General features: G+C 54.6%; 1 protein-coding gene across 8 annotated transcripts in view; it reads right to left on the bottom strand.

Moving 5' to 3' along the window:
• Positions 1–18,711, bottom strand: part of TCF3 (transcription factor 3) — an 84,079-nt gene extending 65,368 nt beyond the window's left edge. For all 8 annotated transcript variants that reach the window (XM_040086905.2, XM_040086908.2, XM_040086910.2 and 5 more), the window contains exons 1-3: positions 18,617–18,711; positions 16,399–16,500; positions 9,354–9,426 (exon numbers count right to left, since the gene is read on the bottom strand). In XM_040086905.2, the coding sequence (XP_039942839.1) occupies positions 9,354–9,426; positions 16,399–16,473 (148 nt within the window). In that variant the 5' untranslated portion in view covers positions 16,474–16,500; positions 18,617–18,711. The remainder of the gene's footprint in view (positions 1–9,353; positions 9,427–16,398; positions 16,501–18,616) is intronic.
• Positions 18,712–19,026: the final 315 nt, after the last annotated feature.

Below are 19,026 nucleotides of genomic sequence, written 5' to 3'. Positions count from 1 at the left end.
GGGGGTGTTGGCCTGGTCCCCACACCCTGGGGAGCACTGTGGGGGTTCTGTCCCCTGTCTGTCCCCCCAGATGGGCTCTCTGCTGTCACAGCTGTGTTTTGGGGCCACGAGAGCACTGTGCCTGGCTTGCCTCAGGTGATCCCCGCTCCTCAGCCGTGCTCCCAGGCCCCTGAACAATTACACATTCAGCACCACAATGTATTTCAAACAGTATTTCATGCCTCATTTGGCAACAAAATTAATTAAACTCTAAGTCACCACTGAAGGAGTGCGGGACCTCTTCCCTCTGTGGGTGTATAACTCAATTTGTTTAAGCTAATGTGCTAATCAAAGCCTGCCAGGTATTTGGGGACCTCCTGGCAGAGGGGGCTCAGGAGTGTGCACAGGATGGGCTCTGCTTGGAGGGGACCAGGCACCGACTGTCCAAGCACAGGGCCTGGCACCAGCCTCTGAAAAAGCTTGGATTTGCTAAAATGCAATCCCTCCTCCACCAGCACCAGGCACCTGCACTCAGGTCAACATATGATCCCAGGGTTTTGTGGGTCAGGAGCTGCCCACTAGCTGGGAATCACAGAATCCTGGAATATCCTGAGCTGAAGGGGACCCACAAGGATCACTGAATCCAGCCCCTGTCCCTGCACAGACACCCCAACAATCCCACCCTGAGCACCCCTGAGAGCGCTGTCCAAACGCTCCTGCAGCTCTGGCAGCCTCGGGGCTGGGACCATTCCCTGGGGAGCCTGGGCAGTGCCCAGCACCCTCGGGGGGAAGAACCTTTCCCTGAGCTCCATCCCAAGGCCTGGCACAGCTCCAGCCCTTGCTGGGCTCCTGTCCCTGTCCCAGAGCAGAGCTCAGCCCCTGCCCCTCCGCCTCCCCCCAAGAGAAGGGGCACCAAGAGGATCACTGCCATCCTGGCTTCCCAAGCTGATCAGGTTGAGGACACTGCATGGATCCAGCTGGGTTTGGGGATGTGCCAGGAAAACCCCAGCACCCTGTCCTGACACTGCCCAGGTCCCTTGTCCTGACCACACAGGGACTGGAGGGTGATTCAGAGCCCCCAGTCTCAGCTGTTTGGGGGTGGTGGGAGAAGGCAGGGTGTCCCAGCCCACAGAGATGGGATTCCAGCAGGCAGACAGAACCGTAGAATGATTAGAGTTGGAAGGGACCTCAAAGCTCATTCCCATCCCCTGCCATGGCAGCAACACCTCCCACTGTCCCAGGCTGCTCCAAACCTGGCCCAGCCTGGCCTTGGGCACTGCCAGGGATCCAGGGGCAGCCACAGCTGCTCTGGGCACCCTGTGCCAGGGCCTCAACACCCTCACAGCCAACAATTCCTGCCCAATCTCCCATCCAGCGCTGCCCTCTGGCACTGGGAGCCATTCCCTGTGTCCTGTCCCTCCAGCCCTTGTCCCCAGTCCCTCTGCAGCTCTCCTGGAGCCCCTTCAGGCCCTGCCAGGGGCTCGCAGCTCTCCCTGGAGCCTTCTCCTCTCCAGCTGGGCACCCCCAGCTCTCCCAGGCTGGCCCCAGAGCAGAGGGGCTCCAGCCCTTGCAGCAGCTCTGTGACCTCCTCTGGACATGTTCTTGATGTGGATAAACTTTTTGGCATCTCTGAGACAGCTGTGTTATCCTGACATCCACCACTGGCTCCCCCTCAGCTCCTCCCTTCCCATGATGGAATTGGCCCTGGGTGAATCCCTCCATCCTGTACGTGGAGCAGGGAGCAGAGGCTGGGCAGAAGTGCAGAGGATCCTCTCCAGGGCACCCAGACAACAGCCAGGAACCAGGTATTTATACTGTCCTTCAGCTGTGTGCTTTGGGGAATGTAGTGCCAGGTGAGAGATGAGGCCCCCAGATTAACAAAATAGCACTTTGCATTTAATCCACCCCCATAAGACATCCATTTATTGTCTCTAATTAAAAATAATACTGGTAATAATTGCAGTTAGAGTGTCACTGCCCACATTAACAATGGAGATGCACCAGGCCGAGGAGTTGGTCCCACGTGGGACACGTGCTGCAGCAGGGCACCCCACAGGGCATGAGGAATTGCAAATTAGCAGCAGCGAGGTCCAGCAGCAACACTTGCCAGACCTGCTGGGCCCCTTCCAAAGCCATCTCTCCCCTCTGGAAAGGGCACAACCAGCGTGCAGGCCTCGAGCTGGAAGGCTGAGCCAACACGTGCTGCTTGGGCAGCCCTGGGTTGGGGCAGGATTGGAGGAACTCAGGCAGAGCTGCACCAAAGCCCAGAGTCCTGCCTGCCCTCCAGAGATCACCTAAGAGCTCAAAATGGAGATGAGAGCCCTGGGGAACAGGGCAGTCACAGAGGGAATTCACAGAATCCCAGAATGGTTTGGATTAGAAGAGATCTTACAGCTCATCCAGTGTCACTCTGCCATGGCAGGGACACCTCCCACCGTCCCAGGCTGCTCCAAGCCCTGTCCAGCCTGGCCTTGGGCACTGCCAGGGATCCAGGGGCAGCCACAGCTGCTCTGGGCACCCTGTGCCAGGGCCTCAACACCCTCACAGCCAACAATTCCTGCCCAATATCTAATCTGAACTTACTCTCTTTACTTACTAATCGCTGCCCACCAGCTCCTCTCGTTAAAGACAAGGCAGTGCTGGAGCTTGTACCAGTTCTTTTCAAAGGTGCACACCAAGCCCAGCTTCCCCTCAGCCCCTCAGATTTTTACACCAACACTGATCCCATCAGAGCCCCTCGAGCAGTCACAGCCTCACTGGTACGGAGCTGCCTCATCCAGGGGAGGAAAGAGCTCTGCTGGGAAGAGAGCCCTGCACTGCTTCAGCAATTCTGGCAAAGTTAAATCTGTGCCTAAACAAGGTCTGTGGCAAACTGGCAGTTTCTAAACAAAAGCTACCACTTATCTCAGTACAGCTTTGGCTCTGGCACCCCCAACATTCTCTGTACTCTTTCCCAGTTAAAGATCTTAAATCCAGTCAGGAGAATTCTTCTCTGGGTGGGAGAGAAAAAAACCCCAAAAACCAAAAGAACCCCACCAAAACCTTCCCTAGAAGACATGCACCCTTAACCCTACAAGTTAAACACACACTGAGACAGGGGCTGGGTTATATTTGCCTGTCCCCAGCTGCCAGAGCATCCCCATAGCACTGTCACCATGTGCCTGCTCTTCCCAGACTCACTCCTCGTGTGTCCATTAGGAACCAGCTGTGCCTCTGGCAGGACGGGACACCCTGCTCCCAGTAGTGAGATAAAATCCAAGGGGAAATAATTAATTGCAAGAAAGAGAGAGCCCTTCGTATTTCAAGCCAGGTTGGACAAGGCTTGGAGAAACCTGGGAGAGTGGAAGGTGTGCCTGCCCACAGCAGGAGATGGAATGAGATGGGTCCAAATAATTCTGGGATTCTGTTTCAACCTCCCTGCAAAGGCACAGGAGAAACATCTGCACAGGTGGGGAAGCCCTGAGAGCAGGAACATGCACCCAGGACAGGAGGATCAGAGATGGGGTGTGACCCTGGATTAAGGCACACAGGTGTGAAGACCTTCCCCTGCCATTTGTTGCCCCAAACATGTTATTTCCTGCACTCCCTGCCCCCAGCTTTTGGGGCCTCCAACTCTTTTCTTCTCTTGCTTTCCATGTCCTGGTAAATGGGATGCGCCCCACGGGAGAAAGAGGGAGCAGAATGGGGAGAGGGAGGAGAACAGAAGCTTCCCAAGGGCAAAAAACACAGCCAAAGCAGAAAGGCTGACTTGCAGAGAGGAGATGAACCTCACTGAGAGTGTCCAGGCTCTGTTCCCAGCAGGGTGGGGACTGCAGCACACAGGTGTGTCCCTGCCACACCTGGAGCATCCTCCTGCATCCTGAGGGCTCAGCCAGTAGCAGGAATGGAAAAGCTCCAGTGCTGTGGAGAGCAGGGGGTGCAGGGACTGTGCTTGGAGGCAGTGAGACTGCACGGCTTTGCTGGACCTGGCCATGGCAAGGCCTTTCCATGGAATCCCAGAATGGCTTTTGGGTTGGGAGAGACCTTAAAGCTCATCTCCTTCCAAACACCTGCAGTGGGCAGGGACACCTCCCACTGTGCCAGGCTGCTCCAAGACCCAATGTCCAGCCTGGCCTTGGGCACTGCCAGGGATCCAGGGGCAGCCACAGCTGCTCTGGGCACCCTGTGCCAGGGCCTCAACACCCTCACAGCCAACAATTCCTGCCCAATCTCCCATCCAGCCCTGCCCTCTGGCACTGGGAGCCATTCCCTGTGTCCTGTCCCTCCAGCCCTTGTCCCCAGTCCCTCTGCAGCTCTCCTGGAGCCCCTTCAGGCCCTGCCAGGGGCTCGGAGCTCTCCCTGGAGCCTTCTCCTCTCCAGCTGAGCACCCCCAGCTCTCCTTTGATTTCTTTTGATAATGGTTAAACAGTAACATTGACTTTGAAAGAAACGGTCACACCAAGAGCCTGGCAAGTGAATTTTTCTGCTTTGCCTTTTTCTGTTGTGGTGGCTTTGTGTTTGGTGTGTTTGGTGACAGTTTGCACGGGCACACCACAAAAACACACAGCCCAGATCCCAAACTTGAGCGGGAAGTGCCAGTTCTAAATATCAAGTCCCATATTGCACACCTCATGTCTCCCTTTCATCATCCATCAAAATAGCAAGCGGAGCCCAGCACTCCCACTACAGCATAAGCAAAACATGTGGGAACTCGAGGCAGTTAGTAGGAAAACGTGATACAGCCTTGCTAATAAAAGCTCCTGCTTTCCTCACTATGGAAAACAGTTGCAAATGGGTTTCTGCAGCCTGGGACTCGACTGCTGACAGCACGGTGACAGAAACGCTGCGCTCGGCTCTTCCCAGCCCTGCCTGCCGCGGTGTCCCTGCAAAGCCCCCAGCTCCAGGAGCAGAGGGGAGCGCAGCGTCATCCTGCTGCACCGGACCCTGCCCACCCCGCTCGGAGCTTCCCAACGCGGGGCTGCCCGCGCACTCGAAATAATTAAACCTTCAAACAGCTCCCCCATAGCACCAATTAAAGAGACAACCCCAGCTTTCAGAGAATTTATGACTCTCGGTGCTGTTGCCACAGGTATCCAAGTTTGTGCGTTGTTTAAAGCGAGTTTCAAAGGGGTTCCGGGCTCGCCTCCCTCCAGGGAGAATCCATCTGCTTTGTTCACCAGACTATAACTTAAAATTTGTTACATGCACCAGCTTGTAACCCTTTGAAAAACTCCCTGCTTCACCAGCTTCAAATGGACTTGATGAACTTCCCCCGATCAAAGCAATTCCCTCACAGGGAGCCTCAGCTCACCAGCAAGGAAGCACCCAACGAATTTTGGGGGTGGGAATCACAGCATGGGCGAGGAGGGGACCCTCCCTCAAATCCACCCGAGAGCCCAAGCAAAGAGCCCAACCCATTCTGGCACAAAGCATGAAAGAAAAGGCACTTAATGCTGAATTTGCTTTTTTAAAAAGGGAGGAAAAGGAAAAAAAGAAAAAATAGCAAAGGTTTTTTCTTGTTGAGAGCAGAATAATTTGTCAGCAGGAGACCCCATGGCTCCCGTCCCATCAGGACCCAGTCCTGGCACCCCACAGCGTTTGGGATGGGAAGGGAGATGGTTGCACACCCTCCACATTAGCCACAGGTGGAAGTGCTGCTCGTGTGCTGCTCCAGGAGGTGTTTTACCTCACACAACCACGTGCCTTGGGTTTACTCCCCTGCTCTGCAAAGCTCCAACCCCTGTGCTGCAGCCGGCACGCACCAACCCTGCCGAAAACCCTGCAGCCACGAGGCCACAGCACAACTCTGCTGCCTCCAGCCACTCCCACTGCCTCGATGTCAATTAAAATGGCCATTTCCATGTGAAATTCAGCCCCAGCGGTTTCCTGCTCGAGGCAGGGCTCGATGAAGCCCTGGGAGGGAGCTTGCTGCAGCTCAGATTAGTCATTTATGAACTATGATACGACGGGGGACACGCTCTGAGACGTTTTGCTACTGCAAATAACAAACACCTTTTGGGAAGGGACGGTGAATCCCTTTGAGGAGCCGGACAGCAGGCACAGGCTGAGCACCCTGGCTAAAATAAAACCCCGGCAGCAAACAGCCCATGCTGGAAAACACTGGTTGCAGCTCCCAGCCCCAGGAAGACCAGCTTCCCGTGGTGACCTATATGTGCTATAAATGCTGCAGCCACGGGCTGGGTGACGTCAGCTCCATCCTTGTGGCAATTGTTGGGTCTCTCCTTGCCAAGAAAAGGCAAAGCGGAGGTGCTGAATTGTCCATGCGGCGGGGGAGCGAAACCAGTTCCTCCCCGGAGCATTTGAGGACAGAAATGAGAGAAACAGTGGCAGGGCTTAAAATAAAATCAGGAGGCAAATAGGAAAGCAAAAGGATCTCAGAGCTGGAGGGTCTGCAGGAACACTTTGAATTTTTCTGGCCCCGGGGAGAAAAAGGGCTTCCCTTGGTAATGGGGCCACCAGCAGCTTGGCCAGGGCAGTTATTAGAAACATGGAATTGTTAAGGTTGGAAAAGATCTTTAGGATGTTCAAATCCAACTGTCAGCCCAGCACCATGTTCACCACTAAAGCACATCCTCAGGTGCCACATCAGCACCTGCTCTGAACACTTCCAGAGATGATGATCCCATCACTGCCCCGGGCAGACTGTGCCAATGGTTAGCAACACATCCGGTAAAGAAATTCTGAATTTGAAAAGGATTTGAATTTGGGACAATTTTATCCCTGGGATTCCCTGTTTGAAATGCTTCTGCTCCTTTATTTACCAGTTGGACTTTGGAAGCAAGAATCTCATTTTGGCCAGGCCTGATCAGTCAGTGTTTTGCTCCCTTCCCTCCTTCATTCCTCACCTCCCAGAGGAGGAAAGAGCCTGGAGATAACAGCTCCTCTGGAACGGAAAAAGAATAAAAGCTGCACACTGCCCCAGCACTTCCACAAGGAGATGGGAAGAGGGAGATCATGAATTCCCATGTCCAACCCAATTACATGCTCCCATCCTGGGTGGACAGAAGGATAAAACACCAATATTTCTGGCACATGAGACAACATCAGCTTGTTATCTTGAGGTTACCACAATAAGCGCAAATAAAGAGATCCTGGCACTGTGGTGCACAGCACTGAGCTAAGACTCAGACAAATCAGTGTTTGCTTCTCCTGTGCAGGCAGAGGGGAAATGCTGCACTGCTGCTCCAGGCCCCTGCCTGAGGAGTGCTTGGAGCACACGTGGCACATTGAAGAAGCCCAGGCCTTCCTGCACAGCAAGATTTGATCTCATCCAGGTCCAGGTTATGGCTGTGAGGTGCTCTGCTCCCCCTGCAAGTCCAGATCCCCAAATCCAATGGCCATCTGCTCTCCACCCTCTGACCACATCAAGGTTAATGATGACTCCAAATCAAATTTTGAGCTTGATGTCCAAGGCCAGGTTGGATGGGGCTTGGAGCACCCTGGTCTAGTGGAAGGTGTCGCTGCCCACAGCAAGGGGTGGAGAAAGATGAGCTCTAAGGTCCCTTCCAAACCAAAGACTTCCATGGTTCTCCAATTCTAACTAGCACCTGATTGCATCAGTGAATAAAGCTAAACCAACAATCTGTGAGAACAACCTCTTGCCATTTCCCAGGGCCTTGTTAGGACACCTGGGATCCTTCTAACAGGCAGAGCACAGCCTTCTGCACGGCACAGCTCGCTGACGTCTCACTGCAGTTATTCACCCCACCAGCAAAAAGCCAAAGATGCAGGAGCAGGGAGAAGTCCCAAAGCTGACACAGATGAAATTTGTCCCCTGATCTCCAGGTGAGGCCAAGGATGGCTGATCAAGGGATAACTCTGCTGCTGGAGCAAAGCTCTTGCCCTACACCCAGCCCTGAGCTGCATTCCCAAGCCAGGATGCCCGAGGCAGGATGAGGGAGCCTCTGCTGCGTCCAAGGCTGGGACAGCAGGGATTGTGCAACGTCCCTCAGTGCAGTTGTATAACATCAGTGCTCTGTTTTTATGAACTGCTCCCAGTCAGGCCCAGAGAGCAGCAGCCCAGAGGAAGGGTGGTGTCAACATTACCTTTCATTCACCCGAAAGAAAAGAAGGGGTGGGGGGAGAATCAAAGATTTGGTGTCGTTTGGGCTGGAGGGGGTCTGGCTGTGCCGCAGGGGCCTGCTCCAGCCTCTGCTCCTGGCCAGCACCACAGACCTGGCAGCCAAGGCAGGCTCTGAGCAGGAAATGGATTAATGGGAGCTCCTGCACTGCTCTTCTCCCCGCAGCGTGGAGCACGTCTTTTGTGGATTATTTTAACAGCACAAGGTGCACAAGGAACACTCGCTGGAGAGATCAGCTTCCATCTGGGTTAACCCGAGAGTTTTCTCCCCTCCAATTTCCTCCAGCGCCCACTCAGCAGCTTCCCTCCCTGCAAAAGTGTTTGCTCAAAACCGCCTTGACACGCAGCTAAACAGCTCAGTCTGAGAGCATCACATTTGCCCGGTCCAGGAGGGCAGGGCAGGGCAGAGCCCCCATCCCGCTGCTGCAGGTTCCCCAGTGCCCCACTTGGGCATCAAAGCTGCCCTCCAGAAATCCCAGCCCAGTCTCTGGGATGCCTCCCAGTGTCACAGCACAGCCAGGAGTTTCCCTGCACAGCTGGAGCCAGACCAGGGCAGGGAATGTTGAGTTTTAACCGTCTACAAAGTGTTCAGCAAGAAGGGCAAACGAGCTGGACTTCCCTCATGCCAGGGGCTGTGTGAGCCCTGCACAGAGCAGCTTCCCAAGGCATTAAAACCCTGGCCCAGCACTGACCAGGAATCCGCCCCCCTGAGCCTCAAACCAGCACATTTTCAGCCTCCAACTGCAGCTACTTCTCCAGCCCACTCCTCCCCACTGCCCTGCTCCCAAAGCCCTTGGATGTCAGCATCCCTGCTCCCCTCTTGGCACCCTGGAGGGCTTTGCAAGATCCCTTTGGGAATGCTGAGATCTCACCCAACAGCAGGGAGCTGCTGGAGGGGCTGCATGCAGCAGACCCCCAAAGTGCACCAGGAATGAGCCATCACCACCCCGTCTTCAGAGGGGAACAGCAAAAGTCTTCCAGGGCAGTGCAGAGACATGTAAGCAGCTTAGAGACCGGCCCTGCCTGATCCCAGGCTCCTGGAGCAGTGGGACAACAACCTCCAGCTCAGGCAGCAGCGTCCTAATGGGAGACAGCTCAGCGAGAGCAGCTCTGTCCACCCAGAGACACATGGAGCAACAAGGAAACCATCCAGAGAAACAGCAGCAGAGCACCACCAGAAAAATACATCACCAAACTACAGAACCCCCTCCCCTACAGCCTCTCTGGAACCAAACACAAATTTATTGTAAGAAACATTATGGTATAAGGGGAAAAAAAAGCAAGAAGACAGTACCTGATCCTCCAAACTGAGTGCTCGCAAGGGTCGTGGGTCTGTTTTTTCCATTAGCCACTGGCAAGGGAAACATCTAGAAAAACAAGGAGATGGGAGAGAAGGGAAGAGAAAAGAGATTTCAGTATGTTGGTTTTACTGTGCCGCTGCAAAGGAGTCACACTGGGGGAGGGACAGGGGAAGGCAGCCCATCATTGATGCAAAAACCTTTCCTGGTGTCCCTGCTCCATCGCTCAGGAGGGAGGCACAGCCCTGCTCCCACACACACATCCCCACGTGCACAACCCCTGGCTCTGCAGGGGCACCTGGAAACCAGCCAAGGAGCATCCCCACTGTGGTCCAAAGCAACAGTTTCACCCCAAAATTGCTCACCCTGGCTACAGGTGAGCCCCGGGGAAAGGCCGACTCCATTCGTAAAAAGCCAGCAGGATAATGAGAGATAAAGCTGTTTTATCCCACAGGAGCCCTGGTCCCACCCCACACCTCCAGCCACGTGCAGTGCCTGGGCAGGACGAGGGCTGCCTGTGGGTCTGGCTCACAGATGAACCCCCAGCCCCATGGAGCAGCTCCCACCCTGCTGCTTTGGGGGCTCCAGGAGCACCAGGACCCGACACAGCCCCGGGGCCTTGCTCCAAGGGCAAGTTCAGTTACTCATGATTTAAAACATTAATATATTTCACAGAATTGGTGGCTCTGGGGACTTGTTTGCTCTATCACTGCAGCTTCATTATCACAACTGAGCCTCTCCTGTCAGGAGCTTCCTCAAAAATACTGCACACCTCGTCACCTAACCTGTATAAATATTTTTAATAAAAGTTGGGAGAGTTTCAGAGGCTGATATTTAATAATTTACATGCACCTGCGTGCAGCAGTAATTCTCCTCCACACAAACGGAGCTCCAGCCAATAAAACAACTGGTGGGAAAACGCTTAGTGAATTAACATTTTAATATCCTTTTTCTACTCAGGATACTTTCACCACCAAGTCATTTGAATTTTTATTATTTTTAGCTTTGTAATGTCTGAGTAACTCAAAAAGTTTAATGCTTTGAAGATTAAACAATGTAGTGGCACAAGAGCCTACAGAAAGGCAGCGTTTCATGCCCTGACATAGCTGATGTCTGGCTGTGGTCAGAAACATTCCTTTGTACAGAACTGTCTGCCCAGCTTTGTTTTCACAAATGCTGGGAAGGAGGAAAAAACCCAACAAAAACCAGTTAAATGTGGTAGAGATGCAAAGAGAGCAGTTAAGGAACCAACTGCCATTCATAAAGAGCACAAATTTGGGATCGTATTATATGCATGCGCAGGGTGTAGATGCTTTATACACGGATTTAAATGAAGGTGTAAACGGTGTTTAGCGTTCACCCTGGCTGCCTGCACACACCTGCCCTCACCTGCCTGCCCACAGCCCCCTGGCCCCCTCAGATGTGCCCCGAGGCTGCTGCTCACCCCAGGGGCTCCCGAGGTGTTTGGGGTGGCCCAGCAGCCCCACCGTCGGATGAGCTTTGTTTCCTCAGGAAGCTGGGCTAGAAAATAAAAACAAACCCCAAAGGCTGCAGCTCACCTTCCTCTGCAGCGCTGCAGGGCTTCCCTGCGCCCTCCTCCCCCTCGCAGGGCAGGAGGGTTCTGCAAACATCCCCAAAAGTGCTGAAAATGGAACTTCCGTGGCTGATCCCACCCCGCCTGTGCTCACTCCCTCTTCTCGAGGTAGGGAAGAAGATTAAGATCAAACTCCCTTTTTGCCGAGTGGCAAGTCTGCATATGGGAGCAAGGGGGAAGGGATGCACCATGAACCGGCCAGCAAAAAGCACACTCACATTAAAAAAAAAAACCCAAAAAACCCCAAAACAAACAAACCTGGCACTGCTGGCTCTTTTCATGAGCATTTCTGCTCAGCACTTGCTGAGGCTGAAAAACCCAAGGTTTGAGCAGCAAACACGAGTGGAGAAAAGGAAGAGCCTTGATCTATTGTGCAGCCAGCACCTTCTGCTTCTGCAGAACAGGAGGAGGGTCCCCCCAGGACAGCGATGTCCAGCACCCCCAAAACGCCCCCACAGCCCCCCTCAGCCCAGAACTCCTCCCCTCCTCCAACTGCATGGAGACAGATTTTGAGGCTGATGCAACACCTTCCTGCTCTGCCTCCCCAGGGGATTTAGGAGTCATGGACCCCTTCCTGCAGGACGGCAAGTGGAGATGCCAAAGCACAGAATCCTGGAATATCCTGAGCTGGAAGGGACCCACAAGGATCATCAGCCCAGCCCCTGTCCCTGCACAGACACCCCAACAATCCCACCCTGAGCACCCCTGAGAGCGCTGTCCAAACGCTCCTGCAGCTCTGGCAGCCTCGGGGCTGGGACCATTCCCTGGGGAGCCTGGGCAGTGCCCAGCACCCTCGGGGGGAAGAACCTTTCCCTGAGCTCCATCCCAAGGCCTGACACAACCTCATGCTCTCAAAGAGAGGTGATGGGGAGCAGGGAACCCTGGGTTACCCCTCCACACTTATAACTTGCCAACCCCAAGAAGCATTTGGGGCTTTTTTTCTTGCTCCCAGCCTCTTTTTCCACTGTGGTGTGGGCTGAAGCTGCCCCGAGGAGCCCGGCACAAGTCATACGTGAAGTGCCTTCGCTGGCGTGTGTCGCTCAGAGGCAAAGTTCATCCACCCACTGCAAATTTCCTTTCTGCTTTTAAATGCTGCTTTAAAAATAAACTGGGGGGAGGGAGGAGATGAACCAGAGCTGGCACCTACCAGGGGACCCAGGCATTGAGGAGGGACCCAGGCGAGCTCTCAAGAATTGTAATTGGGTCATTACTTGGCCTTTGTTAGATTTGAATAATGTAGATTTAAACGGTTATGTAAAATCCCCTATCTTAAGTCGCTGTATTTGGTTTTTAAAGTCCTATCCCCAGCCTCCCTGAGAGCTGACAACAACTTCTGTGTTCCCTCCTAGCTCAATTTCCACCCCTCCCGAAGAATTTATTCTCCCTCTGTTTCTCCCTGTGTAAAAGAGGCAAGTCCAGAGCAGGGGAAGATCCAAATGCCTGCACCCTCCCCGGAGGTTATAGCCAAGAGACCCCACACCTCATACAACAAACTCTGAAGGAAGAAAGGGAATTTGCCAGAAACGAGAAACATCAAGCAGGATTTCATTTATTGTGCACATCTAGGAGTGCATCTCTTTTAAAATGAAATCAGTGCTCACTCTCTCTCCTCTCCCACCTGATGAACTCCAGGCTGAACCAACCCCAGGCCTGAACTCCAAACCTGAAATCTGTTTTGCAGGATGGAAAGTATCCAGCAGTTAATTTGGGGGAGAAGAGAGAATTTGACTCAAAATAGATTGCCAGCAGGACATTTTATACATGTCCACTTAAGACAGACCTTCCCTGCTACAGCCCCAAATGCCCACTGTGCGTAAAGTCAAACTTTAACCTCCCACAACTGCTTCGCTCTGAACAAAACTCAGAGTTTTATCATGGAAATGCAGGCGCTGGGCCTTGGCTGGAGCAGGGCACGGCTTCAGCATCCTCCAGCCGAGCAGCAGGAGTTGCTCCAGCCCCGGTCGCTGCCAACAGTTTGGCTCCCACCCCCGGATGCGGGGTTGGAGCTGCGAGAGCCGCGGCGCAGCGGGAGCAGCCGCGGGCGCAGCGATGAGCGGCAGGTCCTGTGTGACTGCTCAAGCCCCTGCCCACCCTGTGCTGAGCCAGAAACCCCCTCTGCCAGGCAGCTCCCCACAGCATATGGTTAATACTCTGCTAATAATCACGGCTGTTAACAGCACCTCGCTCCTGCCAGAGCCCCCGGCTGGCACTGGCACTCGGCCGCTCCCAGCTCGGCTGGCGCTCGGTGGCACCGACGCACCCGGGGCTGCTCCGCTCCCCCGTCCCCTGCCTGGGGTGTCCCTGTCCTCTGGAGCAGCCCAGCCCAGCCAGGACACCTGGGTGGCACCTTCACACCGCACAGCAGCGCTAGCGCAGCTGAGACACTGCCGGGGATAACCAGCAACCACGAAAAGTCCTGGAATCCTGGAATCCCCTGAGCTGGAAGGGACCCACAGGATCATCAGTCCTGTCCCTGCACAGACACCCCAACAATCCCACCCTGAGCACCCCTGAGAGCGGTGTCCAAACGCTCCTGCAGCTCTGGCAGCCTCGGGGCTGGGACCATTCCCTGGGGAGCCTGGGCAGTGCCCAGCACCCTCGGAGGGGGAGAACCTTTTCCTCATATCCAAGTCCTTGTGGCTGAGCATCTCATGACAGCACAGGCCAGGAGCAGCTCCCCCCATACACAGCCTGTCCCTGTCAGGCCGAGCTGCAAAGCCTGGCAGCCACCAAAGCCCAGCCTAATCAATAGGCTGAGCTGCCCACTCGGGTCTACAGGCAGGATGCTTTCTCGAAAGCTCCTCTCCAGATTTGCCAGCCCATCTGGGCCTGCTGCCAGGGAGCGGTGGTGAAGGCAGGCTTACAAATTACCTGCACTTTGGGGCAATTAGAAAAGGCAATTTATCTGGGGGTAGAGGTAAATGTGCCGCCATGCACATCCCAAAGCATCACTGGGCCTTTCCTTTGACTCCCGCTCACTTACATTTTCCTTCCATTTTTGCCCTTTTTGGCAATTTGCAGTTGCACAAAGCTTTTGGTGAGTGCTTTGGAGTTCATTATCTACCCAATGGATTTATTTATTAAAGAGGGTATGAGTCTCTTCTTTCAGGACTGCAAGCGCAGTTTGCAGCATCTCACACAACCCTGTCATTTACTGACCCCAGGAACTCATGGTAGGCCATGCCACCCCCTTAGGGCCTTAAAATTTCCTCCCTGCACAGTAAAACACAGGGCAGGGCTGGACCACAGACTGCTGGGGCTGAACACATTTTCCCCAGAAAAAAGGAATCAGAATTCTGATCTGAAGCAAATGCTTCCAGCTGCTCTGAATATCTCTACTTTTCCCTCCCCTCTACTGTCCTGGAGAGGATTATTGAACCAATGCTCCACTCCTGTTTATTCAAAGAAAAATATAAATACACTTGAAAGAGCGAGCTTTGTGGTCAAAAATCCTGCATCCCAAGGACACAGGGAGAGCAAACCATGGAGCGCCTCTTCAACAGACCCATCTACTCTCTAGGAAGCTTTTCCATTTCAGTTCCTCATCCTTGAGGAGAGATGCTAATATTCCCTTTATGCAAAGCGTGGAGTAGGGTGTGCAGAGATGAGGGTTTGTGAAACAGAGCTGGCTGTGCTCCAGGCTGCGCCGGAGCCCATCGGCCAACGGATCCTGCAGGGAACGTCTTCGAGTCATTTGCTGGAAAATGACATTTGCAGGCCCTGATGCTGTGAGCAGCTACCCCCAGCACCTCTACACCAGCCTTGGAGGAGCACAGGATGAGTTCTGGTCCTTCCCAGAATTATGCCAGTGGAAGAGCGTTGAATCCAAACCCAAATTTAACCTTTTTGGCGTGGATTCACCTCCAAGGACGGAAATATTTGTGTACAGAGGGCCCAGGTCAAGACTCCTCCCGGGAATACAGCTCTAGGCATGCAAATGAGGATGGCTGGCTAAATTGGAAGACGGTCTTGGGGGTTTTTTAAAGTTCTAAATGGTGAATGGGATTTGATTTTTTTTCCAAGGAGGAGAAAAAGCGAAGCAGGAGCTGCTGCAGCCCCCGTCAGTGAGCAGATTTCGGTCACTGACCGAAAGTGCAGTTGATGGAAAGCCCCAGGGCTCCTGCCAACCTGCAGGACCTCTGAGAGGGACAAAGAACCATAGGAAGCCCTGAACAGATTCCTGGTTTTACAGGGATACCATCACTGTAGTCCCTGTACCCACTTTAAGACATTCTACCAGAAAAGCCCATTACCAGCAATTTAACAGACCCAGCCTCCCAGTAGAAGCATGAAACTGGGAGAACTGGGCCCCTCCTGCAGGAAAATTGCTCTTGGGGGGCTGAGAGACTCCCCCCACTACCCCCCCTCCAGCACAAAGCCCTGTCAGTACAGGTACAACCCCCAGCTGTAGAAAAAGGTTTATTTCCCAGGGCTGAACCTCAGCACGCAGATGCAGAAAAGCAGATGAGCCTCAGCACATCCACAGGTGTCACAGCAGGTGACCCAAGCTCTGCCACCACTTTTTGTCCCCTTCTCCTCCACGGGGCAGGAACATCAGCCCAGCAGGGCTGTGGGCTGGGTGACCCAGGCTGGGGTGACTCTCATGGCCATTCCCCCTCCTGGAGCTGTTGTTTCTATCTCTGCAGCACGTTTGCTTATCTCGACAGCAAGACACACGCTCCGACTGCCATGAGGGTGCAGCACACAACAGAGCAACCCAACAGACAGTTATTTGCCTTTGAACACCGGCTCTGCCCTCGCCGAGTCACCTGCCAAGGAGAGGCAGCACCACTGGCAGTGCCACAGCGGGATGTGCCAGGGACTAACCCTGCTCTGCTGTGACTAAAGGGACTTCTCCTCCCTCCGAGCTGTGCACACCCTTCAGGAGGAACTCTTAGGTCCTGTTTCTTTGAAAATAAACAGCTCCTAAATGCAGCTCGAGGTTTCCAGGATACAGAAGAGCAGAGCATGGGGAGCACAAGTGTCCAGCTCCTGCAAAAGTAACGCGCTGGAGAGCTTGGACACGTTTCAAACTGTGACAAAATAACCTGCGGGAGCAAAAGTTTAATAGTCTGGATCTAGGGAGAGGAAAAAAGCTTGATTAATCAGCTACTGAAGTTACATCTCTGTATGGCTGCAGAAACAGTCACCCAGTGAGCATTTAAACAGAGAACACACAACTCTGTTAATTCCCCCAAAATTTCCCATCCAGAAAAGAAACCTCTCTGCCTTCCCTGCGAGGGAACAACACACGTTTGAGGGGAAGAGGGGGAGAGGAGGGGCAGAGGCTTTGCTTTAACTTGAAAATAAACAAGTTGCAGCACATGTGCACGCACACAAACACGGCACATCTGAAAGCCATCATGTCCAATTTACAGGCTCACATTTCCTCCCCTGTGCAGCTCGCAGCCCCGGGGCTGCGCAGCCCCCCGGCCGCGCTCGCTCACCATACTGAAGTCCAGCAGGTCACTGAGCTCTTTGTCTGTCCCAACTGCAGCCATTCTCTGCTGCTGCTGATTCATATTCCCACAGACTCAACAGTGGCAGTCCTGCAGAAAGCGAGGGGGAGGGGAGAGAGATATTTTAATGACTACAGCAAACTACCCACCCCATTGATGAATATTTTAAAAAGACATGAGCGGAGGGGGCGAGAAAAGAAAAACCCCGGGCGCGTCTGCAGCGTCCAGCTCCGGGGCCAGAGCACAGTCGGAGTCCTCACACAGCACCCAGCGGCAGGAACAAGCGTTCTATTGACCAGACACACTTGTATGTTAGTTTTTCGCTGCCAATTCCACTAGTTCAGGCCAATTCTGTTCCTGGCGTGTGGCGAATGAAAAGGGGGGGGGGGGGGGAAGAGAAAAAAAAAAAGAAAAATAGGGGAAAAAAAAAAAAAAGTCAACTCATTTATCAAAGGGTTCAGGCAAGTTATCACTCAGGCGCTTGTCTGGCTCGGCTCGCCCCCTCGCCTTCCCCCACACTTGCTCCCCGCAGGAGGCTCTCTTGTCCTTGCCGAGTTTTGTTTAAAAAAAAAAAAAAAAGTGAAAAAAAAAAAAAAAGTCTGATGTTACAGCTCTTTCCTTCGGGTCGCCGAGCACCTGCAGCTGCTTTTTCAGGGGCTGTGTTTGGGGATGCCCAGCCAGGCCGTGCTCAGTGAGAACTGAACCTCTCCACTCCCAAAAGGGACTGGAAACAAAAAAAAAAATGTTGTTTTCCGAGTGTTTTTTGCAAAAATAAAGCCCTCCAGGCAATCTTGCAAGATAGGTAAATATTATTCTTCCTAATTTTGCAGATTATTTTATTTCAGAAGGGAGATTGGTCTTTTTTGCCAGCTTGCTATGATAGAAAAATATTTCTTTGGGAGGGAGGAAGAGAGGCCAGGGATGAGATAAAAGATTCCCTTTTTTTTTTTTCGGCCTTTTTTTTAGGAACTCATTCATGGTTACAAAGGGCAGCTGGCCAATAAATTTAACTCATTAATCGTAAGCTTAGGAAAAAAGAAGTAAAAAGCAAAACAAAACAAAACGAAAACTCCACACGATCCAAAGTGTTTGTAGGCTCACCGTTACATTTCAATGAAGTTTTATTAAAAAAAGGCTGAAATCAGCCCAGCGCGTAAAAAGCCTTCACCACTACAAAAAAAAAAAAAAAAAAAAAAAAAAAAAAAAAAAAAAAAAAAAAAAAAAAGCCCGGGAATTTTCTTTCTTTTTTAATTTTCATTTTTCTTGAAAAGCCTTTTTCAAAGTGTCATCAGTGCATCTGGTCAGTGTTTTTAAAGCCACTTTCCCAACCTTCTGCCCCGGTGCCTCAAGTGGGGCTGGGGGCACGAGACCCCGGAGAAGCCGCGGAAGGAGGGAGGGAGGAGGGTACATCTCCTCCCAGCCCCCCAAACCCCGCACCCCCGAGGCACCCGGGAACAACGTGAACAAAACCCCTGGCCGCCCCAAAGCCAGGCTGGGGGCGTCTATTTTTATTTATTCCACGCACACTTTCTGACCCCAAAGCTGCCCGCGGGGCCGGGGCGCCGGGCCGGGACCCCCTCCCAGATGTCCCCGGGGTCCCTCCCCACCGGGACAAAGGCTCGGCTGCCCCGGGACGGGGGGGAAGTTGTTCGCTGCTCCCCACCCGCGACCCCCGCGCCGTAGGGAGGGGGTCCCGGCGTGCAGCCCCCGCCCAGAGCGGGCAGCGCAGGAGAGCGAAGCGGGCCCCAGGAGCCCCTTCCCCGCCGGGGGGGGAGAAGCCGAAGCAGCCGCCCCCGCGCTGGCTCCTACAGCCCCCGAGCCGGGAAGGGGCTCCGGGACCCCCGGGGGCGCTGCGGCGGGCCGGGGCAGACTGGCGGGCTGTGCCGGGCTGAAGTTCGCGAAAGGACCGAGCAGCGTGCCCCCCTCCCCGGCGGGGACCCGCGCACCCCCCGAGCCCGCCCCGCCGCTGCCGCCCCCCTTCCCCCGGCCCCGGCAAACTTTGCCGAGGGGACAATAGCGCCGAGCCCGTCCCGTCCCGCTCCGCGCCCGCACCGCCAGCGCTCCGAGCCCCGCCACACCGGCACCCACAGCTCCGGCACCGCACGCCCGCGGCTCCGGGACCCCGCTCCGCGCAGCCCCAGGGCGGCGCGGCCGGGTTGGCTTGGTTATTATTTTATTATTTCTACATTATTTTTTTTTTTTTTACCTGTTCCAGGCCCGGCGCGCCCGGGGCAGGGGAAGCGCATGAAGGGTGTCGGGGGTCGCGGCGGGGGCGGGGGCGGCCGCGGCGCCCAGGCCCGGGGGCGGCGGCGGCGCCTATTGTTCTCCGCCGCCGGCGGATACAATGTAGCGAAGCGGCGCGATCGCCCCGCACCGGGCGGCGCGTGCGCCCCGGCCCGCCCCGCGGCCCCGCCCCGCGCCGGGCCGGGCCCTAACGCTGCTGCTGCGGGCGCGGGGGCCGCCGCCGCTCCGCCTCCCGCCGCTGTCCCGCCCGCTCGCCCCGCGGCCCCTGCATAGTTCCCCCCGCGCCGGCGGCGGCGGGCGGCGGCGTCTCCCCCCGCAGCCCCCCACCCACCCCCCCGCGCCCGCCTCCGCCGCCTCCCCCCCACGCCCTCA

This window comes from Hirundo rustica, chromosome 26, assembly GCF_015227805.2.
Source record: "Hirundo rustica isolate bHirRus1 chromosome 26, bHirRus1.pri.v3, whole genome shotgun sequence".
Classification (NCBI taxonomy): Eukaryota; Metazoa; Chordata; class Aves; order Passeriformes; family Hirundinidae; genus Hirundo; species Hirundo rustica.
Note: the sequence above shows the minus strand (reverse complement) of the source record. Positions and strands in the feature narration are given on the sequence as shown.